At 60.2% G+C, this 7,620-nt stretch overlaps 1 protein-coding gene across 2 annotated transcripts; it reads left to right on the top strand.

The window, feature by feature from the left end:
- The first annotated feature begins 392 nt into the window (after positions 1-392).
- Positions 393-6,990, top strand: DMWD (DM1 locus, WD repeat containing). Of its 2 annotated transcripts, XM_021094582.2 has the most exons (5): positions 393-911; positions 2,137-2,319; positions 3,978-5,237; positions 6,035-6,109; positions 6,437-6,990. In XM_021094582.2, the coding sequence occupies exons 1-5, from the start codon at positions 477-479 to the stop codon at positions 6,482-6,484; spliced, it is 2,001 nt and encodes a 666-aa protein (XP_020950241.2). In that variant the 5' UTR covers positions 393-476; the 3' UTR covers positions 6,485-6,990. The 2 variants fall into 2 exon arrangements, with proteins under 2 accessions (XP_020950241.2, XP_084817304.1); XM_084961178.1 differs by lacking the exon at positions 6,035-6,109.
- The last annotated feature ends 630 nt before the right edge of the window (positions 6,991-7,620 follow it).

Below are 7,620 nucleotides of genomic sequence, written 5' to 3'. Positions count from 1 at the left end.
TGGGAAACACTGGAGGTCAAGAGGGTGTATGTTGGGAGTCTTCAGGAGACACTAGGGTCTTCTGGAGTCATTTGCGACGTAATGGGAAGGCCAGGGTATGGACGAGGTTTTCTCTACGGGGTCCTCGGGTTACTAGGCAAACGTTTCCCATGGCGCCGTTGCTAGGGGGTAGAGTTCTTTTAGTAGCCACGCCCCCTTTCCTGTGGGCTCCGCCCCTGCAGCCAACCACCATCGGGTCGCAGGCACAAAGGCCCCGCCCAACCCTTAGCCCCGCCCCCATCCCAGGATTGTTACCAGAGTGACGGCTGGGGTTCGACCCGCCTCCCTATCTTGTTGCCAATCCAAGAGGCGTTGCCCGGGCGACGACCCCACCTCTTCCGGTGTGGACTGGCAACTTCCGGCAGGGGGCCCGGCGGCGGGAGGCGGTCCGGCTGCGGCGGGGTCTGGACGCCGGTGGTGGTGGGGGGGCGCCCAAGATGGCGGCGAGCGGCACTGAGGGTAGCTCAGGCCCCGGCGCCGTCATGGGGGATTGTGCGGAGATCAAGTCGCAGTTCCGAACCCGTGAGGGCTTCTACAAACTGCTCCCGGGCGACGGCGCCGCTCGCAGGTCGGGTCCGGCTTCCGTCCAGACCCCAGCGCCGCCCCAGCCGCCGCAGCCCCCACCCGGCCCTGCCTCAGGCTCCGGCCCTGGCGCCACGGGCTCCGCCCCGTCCCCTCCGCCCTCAGGCCCCGGGCCCGGGCCCGCGTTGCCTGCCGTGCGCCTCAGCCTCGTGCGCCTCGGGGAGCCAGACGGTGTCGGGGAGCCGCCGGCCACGCCGGCCGGGCTGGGCGCTGGGGGAGACCGTGTCTGCTTCAATTTGGGCCGCGAGCTCTATTTCTACCCGGGCTGCTGTCGCCGCGGGAGCCAACGGGTGAGCGGCCTGTAATGGGGGGCTGTGGGTGCTGGCGAGAGAATGGGGATCCCTGAGGTGATTTAGAAGTCATAGAAGTGTCCCTGAATGACAGGGGACGCTGAGATAGACATTGTAGGAGGAAGAGGTTCTTGAAGGTAATGCCGGATTCTAAAAGGCGATGGGAGGTTCCCTGGGTGCTGCCCATTCTGATGGGAATGGCCGTCAGGTGATGGGAAACCTTGAGATCATGTGAGATCCCTAGGTAATGAATGCGTGGGGGTTCTGGGATGGTGACTATTCTGGAGGCATGGGGAATCTGAGATGGGGTCCTTGAGGGTTCTGGCCGGCAGGTATTTGCAATTGATGGGAAATTCTGAGATAATGCAGGCTCAGAAGTGATGGAGAACTGAGGGGTACTGCAGTCTAGGGGGTCTTGGGGAGCCCAGAGATGAGGAAGGCTCTGGAAATAATGGGGGGCTCAGAGGTAATAGGGATCCTGAAAGTGAATGGGGGTCTTGGAAAATTGGGGTCTTGGAAGTAATGAAGGTGCTGGAGCTGATGGGAGCTCTGGAATTGATGAAAGCCCAGAGGGAACATCCCCAGGTGCGATGGATGTCTCTCAAGTGATACAGGTCCCAGAGGACATGAGACCCTTGGAGTTTATGGCAGTGCCCAGAAATGTTGGGGATCCTGAGAGCCCAGAGATGGTCTAGACACCTAAAATTTGGGGGACCATGAGGCTTAATGGGTCCCTGAACTGTGATGAGGATCCTGAGATTTAGAAACTTCAAAGTGAAGAGAGTCCTGGGACATTGTACTTTAGAGTGCTGGTGATTGGGTGATCCAGAGCTTTGGGGGGCTTGGTATGTTGTGCTACAACCCAGGGGAGTTGCTGCAGTTATTGGGGGGATTAAAAAGGAATTGGAGCTCAAGGACTATGGGGACCCTGAACTTGATACTGTGGTCAAGGGTGTCCCTGAAGTTGGGGAGGGGTCCAGCTTTGGGGAGGAGGTACTGTGGTCATGCAGGGGGGGCCTTCCTGCCTGGGTGTTTCCTCTGTTTGTGATTTGGGTCCTCCTTCCTGTCTGTGGTTTCCCCTTCCCACACCACTCACCCATCCACCTACCCACTTCCCTCAGGGATTTGACACTGCTTCCTCTTAGTGGTTTAACCCCAACCTCAACACCCTCTTCCTTCCTCTCAGTGGTAGAAGCCATTAACTTGTTTTCTCCCACCACTCAAGTCCATTGACCTCAACAAGCCAATTGACAAGCGGATCTATAAGGGCACTCAGCCCACCTGCCACGACTTCAACCAGTTCACTGCTGCCACAGAGACCATCTCCCTGCTGGTGGGATTCTCAGCCGGTCAGGTGCAGTACCTGGATCTCATCAAGAAAGACACCAGCAAGCTCTTCAACGAGGAGGTGATTTGGGGCCAGAACTCCAGGGCCCAGAACTGCTCCCCCTTCTCACCCATTCACCCACCCACACACTGTTTGCCTGAGACTGTAGCTGCCTGGGGAGCAATGGAGGCCTGAGCAGGGCAGGATGAGGGAGAGATGGGGGGGTGGAGCGATAGATTTGTAGGATGGGGTGACAGCAGCTGCTATAACAGCTAATAAAGACGGCTGCACCTCCTATACCCAGGCCCTGTGCTGTGTTAGCCCTATGCTGAACGCATTGGTCCTGGAGGTTTCATCAACCAATGGGTGAGGGATCATGATGCCCATTTTGCAGATTAGAGAACTGAGGCTAGTCACTGATTGGAACTTGTTTGAAGCCAGAGCCCTTGCTCTTCAGATTCTGGGACTGTGGGCATTGGATTCCAATCTTTGCCATGCCATTTACTCACTGTGTGGCTTTGGGAAAATGACTTCCTCCTTTTCCTCTTCTGCAAAATGGGATTCCCATCCCTACCTCACAGGACTGTGTAAAATCATCATGGAGGTTGCTCTGTCCTGGGTGGACCTGGCACAAGGGAGGTGCCAGCGAAAGCCCTTATCTGTGCCCAGAACTATGCTTGTCCCCTCTCTCTCAGTTCAGAGAAGGCGTTCCAAAGGTACAGAATGCATGAATGGCAGAGGAGAGTGAGTGGGTTAAAAATACACTGGCTCATCCAGTCACAAAATACTCATTGAGTATTCATTCTTTGGCAGGCATTGTTCTAAGCACTGGGAATATTACATCTCAGGGAACAAAACAGAGGGCCCTGCCTTTGTGGAGCTTCCGTCTAGCTGGGGGAGACAGGTGGTTATTGAGTAGCTAAGCACACTGTGTGTTAGAGTGCCCTGGCGACTTCCCAGTAGGGAAGGTGAATGGGGAGTGTGCTTGAGCTTTAAATAGGGTGGTGAGGAAAGGTCATCCTGGAAGACACTGGCTCCCAGAGGGCTCGAGGTCTTGCTTCCCCCCAGAATCCTGCCAGAGAAAGGCTGCCGTGGTGTTCCCAGTGGGAGAGTGTGGGGTGCTGACTGACGTTTTAACAGCATCTCTCTGACAACTGCGCAGACACCGGGCAGTGGTGGACTGGAGGCCAGTTAGGCTGTTGCAGGCTTGATAAGGGCTGAGACCAGGGTGCCTGGAGTTGGGGGAAGAGTTGGGTGTATTTTGGTCAAGCCCACAGATTTCCTGCAGGACTGGAAGTGAGTTGTGTGGAAAAAAAAGCAAAGATGGGTGGCCGACAGGAATGGGGTGGTCATTCACGCGTCCAGGAGCTGCTTTCCAGGTGCCTCCGGCGTGCACAGCTCTGTGCTCTGAGCCATGTAGACAAAGATCCCTTCCTTGGGGAAGCGGATGCTCTGTGACTCAGTTTCTTGCCTCAAGCGTGCTGTGGTAAAGAGGGTGCAGGGGGTTAGGTGGAGAACAGTTCTCTGGAAGGCAGGGCTAGTCTGCCCAAGAAGGGATGTGGAGGCTCTCGGCGCAGCCTTCCTCCCGGGGCTTCCCCACGTCCCACGTCCCGGTGTCTGCCTGCTTCCTTCAGTCCCTTCGCTGGCCACCTGGGGTGACCTTCCCCAGGGAAGTGGACTGGGGAGGAGGGGAGCCAGGGACGATTGCCTTCTCCCAACCCCCACCGTCTCCCCGACAGCGGCTGATCGACAAGACCAAGGTGACATATCTGAAGTGGCTGCCCGAGTCAGAGAGCCTCTTCCTGGCGTCGCACGCCAGCGGCCACCTGTACCTGTACAACGTCAGCCACCCCTGCGCCTCGGCCCCGCCGCAGTACAGCCTGCTGAAGCAGGGCGAGGGCTTCGCCGTCTACGCCGCCAAGAGCAAGGCGCCGCGCAACCCCCTGGCCAAGTGGGCGGTGGGCGAGGGGCCCCTCAACGAGTTTGCCTTCTCGCCCGACGGCCGGCACCTGGCCTGCGTCAGCCAGGACGGCTGCCTGCGCGTCTTTCACTTCGACTCCATGCTCCTGCGTGGGCTCATGAAGAGCTACTTTGGGGGCCTGCTCTGTGTGTGCTGGAGCCCCGACGGGCGCTACGTCGTGACAGGTGGTGAAGACGACCTGGTCACCGTGTGGTCCTTCACCGAGGGCCGCGTGGTGGCGCGAGGCCACGGCCACAAGTCCTGGGTCAACGCGGTGGCCTTCGACCCCTATACCACGCGGGCCGAGGAGGCCACGGCGGCCGGGGGCGACGGGGAACGGAGCGGCGAGGAGGAGGAGGAGCCCGAGGCCGCCGGCCCGGGCGGGGGCGCCCCCTTGTCCCCGCTGCCCAAGGCGGGCTCCATCACCTACCGCTTCGGCTCGGCCGGCCAGGACACGCAGTTCTGCCTGTGGGACCTCACCGAAGACGTGCTCTACCCCCACCCTCCCCTGGCGCGCACCCGCACCCTCCCCGGCACGCCTGGCACCACACCACCTGCCGCCAGCGGCTCGCGGGCTGGCGAGCCGGGCCCCGGCCCCCTGCCCCGCTCGCTGTCCCGGTCCAACAGCCTCCCACACCCGGCGGGCAGCGGCAAGGCGGGCGGCCCAGGCACGGCGGCCGAGCCGGGCACGCCCTTCAGCATCGGCCGCTTTGCCACGCTCACGCTGCAGGAGCGGCGGGACCGCGGGGCGGAGAAAGAGCACAAGCGCTACCACAGCCTGGGCAACATCAGCCGGGGCGGCGGCGGCGGGGGCGGCGGGGACAAGCCCAGCGGCCCCGCCCCCCGCAGCCGGCTGGACCCGGCCAAGGTGCTGGGCACGGCGCTGTGCCCTCGCATCCACGAGGTGCCGCTGCTCGAGCCGCTGGTGTGCAAGAAGATCGCCCAGGAGCGGCTCACGGTCCTCCTCTTCCTGGAGGACTGCATCATCACCGCCTGCCAGGAGGGCCTCATCTGCACCTGGGCCCGGCCGGGCAAGGCGGTGAGTCATCCCCGCCGACCCGGGACCCAGGCAGAGGCGGGCGCCGGCGGAGGGGTCTGTTGGCGTGGCAGCCTCCAGCCCTGTGGGGTGAGGGAAACTTGAGTGTCCCAGAACCAGACGTCTCAGAGTACCTTCTAGAATGCTTGGCAAGCCATGGTCAGCAGAGAGTGGATCCAGTGTAAGGGACTCCTGGGAGTGGTGGAGACCATGGCCAGCTACTGGCAGGGCTTCCTGTGGGCCCAGCCTGGCTGGCTCTTAGCGGAATGGTGACATTTTTTTTTTTTAATACTGTGGGTCAAGCTCTGTGGGCAGGATTGCACCTGTGGGTCTGGCTTCCAGACCGAGTCTCAGCCTCTTGGGATCCGAGTCCACTGCTGGAGGCATGAGCTGTGGAATTCAGCCTCAGGGCCCAGACTGGTACTTCTGCTCCCTCTGTGGCCTTGAGCACGTCGCCACCTCTTTATGACCTTTGTCACTTCTTTGGGAAACTTGAAGATGGGTAGTGGGCGGATGTGCCCATTTTCTGGGGTGGCTGTGGGGTTCAAAAAGGTCCCATTAGGTAAGGTATGGACCTCACGCCTTTTGACTTTGGAACTGTGGTCTCAGATATCTCCTCAGGGTTTGGGCTCAGGGGCCCAGGATGCCAGATCCGAGGGCTGTGCCTTGGTTCCCTGGAAGAGTAGTTTCGGGATTATAGGCTCCTGAATCCCTAGAACTTAAAGCACAATCTCCAAGGCAGGGCCTTTGGCATTTGGGGAATGTGGTAAATCCTGAAAGTGACCCCTCTGTCTCCCTAGTTCACAGACGAGGAGACGGAGGCCCAGACAGGGGAAGGAAGTTGGCCCAGGTCACCCAGCAAGTCAGTGGTAGAGGTAGGACTGTCCCTAAGTTCTCCCCCCCCAGAATCTCAGCGCCCCCCCCAGTCAGAAAAGGACCTCCGTTCCCCCCTCTCCTCCCTGCCTCCCCCTCTCCCCCATCCTCTCTGCTCAGGATCACCCAAAGGCTTTAATTATTGTATAAAAGTGCCGCCTGCTGGCACTGAGATGTAAGTTCCCAGGCCTAGAGCAGCGGCTTCTGTCTGGGGGGTTCCAGGGCAGACTGAAGAGCAAGGCCAGGGTGGCAGCTCCCTCCCCTGGGGACTGTCGAGAGCCCGGCCCATGTGGTCTCTAACTCCCCGTCTCCCCTCTCATCTCCCCCAGGGCATCTCTTCCCAACCAGGCAACTCCCCCAGCGGCACAGTGGTGTGAAGCCGTGGATGTCGGGGAGGCGCTTACCCCACGCCCCCAGCCTCCTAGCTGTAACCCTCCCCGCTGACCTCATGGATCAACGTGTTAACAAGACTAACCATGACGGATGGACTGCTCCAGTCCCCCACTCTGCACAAATATGGGGGGCAAAGGGTCCCTCAGCCTGGCCCAGACACTGGGGGGAATGTAGTGACCCATGTGGCCTCAGCCTTGTCCCCACCCACTGCCAAGTACAATGACCCCTTCCTCTGAAACATCAGTGTTAGCCTCATCCCTGTCCCCAGCATGTGACTGGTCACTCCTGGGAGAGAAGCTCCCCATCCACGAGAGCCCCAGCTCTGCAGTGTGCCCCTCGGTCTGTGGGCAGGGCAGGGGGTGGCCTACTCCTCCCCTGGTCCCCGCCCCTGCTGTTGTTTGTGCTTTTGAAGAGTGTTAAATTATGGAAGCCCCTTGGGGGCACCCCCTCCCCCAGAACCTCTTATTTATACTAAAGTTCCCTGTTTTCACAGCGTCTCTGTTCCCTTCTGCAGAGGCGCGGAGGAAGTGTGTGTGTGCTTTCGCCGCAGTTCTAGAATCAACCCACTGTATCCAGAGGAAGAGCCTAGGCCCGGCCCCTCCTCCCCCCACCCCCTTTTGATGGCAGGAAACACTGAAGGCCAGAGGAGGGACACGCACCAGGCACTCGGCTGGTCCATTTGTCCCTGGCCACCCCCAGACAAGGCCCTTTGGATAGAGACAGGCGTCCCTGCCCCCCGTCCTCCCTTCAAAGTCGTCCTTAGCTTTAAAAGTTGGTGCCAAGTGTGCGAATGAGATAGCACGGGGGCCTACCCAGACAGGGTCCTTCAGACAGCTCCCGTGGTGCCCAGAGTGAGCGCGGCAGGCACCAGCCTTGGCCAAGCCCAGGTCTCCAGGGCCAGCCAGAGACCATGGTTCCCTTCGGGAAAACTGTCCACTCTGGAAGGGACAATGAAAATCCCTCCTGGCTGGCTCTCCGGAGCCTCAGGGACTGGTGTCTCCCCGCTCCGCCCTCCACCCCCCGAAATGTTTCTGTTTCTAATCCTAGCCTGGGCAGGAATGTGGCTGTGCGGCCAGAGTCCAAGGAGCTATTTTGGGGGCTCCTTTGCCTCCCCCAGGCT

The sequence above is a fragment of the Sus scrofa genome, chromosome 6, assembly GCF_054392235.1.
Source record: "Sus scrofa isolate SSC_HxYL_T2T_F1_AM1 chromosome 6, Sscrofa_HxYL_maternal_Yorkshire_Landrace_v2.0, whole genome shotgun sequence".
Lineage (NCBI taxonomy): Eukaryota > Metazoa > Chordata > Mammalia > Artiodactyla > Suidae > Sus > Sus scrofa.
The sequence above is the reverse complement of the archived record's forward strand: the minus strand, read 5'-3'. Positions and strand labels throughout refer to the sequence as shown.

Excerpts from the sequence above, each read along its gene's own strand:
- DMWD (XM_021094582.2), top strand. The coding sequence starts at position 477 with ATGGCGGCGAGCGGCACTGAGGGTAGCTCAGGCCCCGGCGCCGTCATG. Across the intron at positions 912-2,136 it reads GTCGCCGCGGGAGCCAACGG|TCCATTGACCTCAACAAGCC; the intron begins GTGAGCGGCCTG and ends CCACCACTCAAG. Across the intron at positions 2,320-3,977 it reads GCAAGCTCTTCAACGAGGAG|CGGCTGATCGACAAGACCAA; the intron begins GTGATTTGGGGC and ends TCTCCCCGACAG.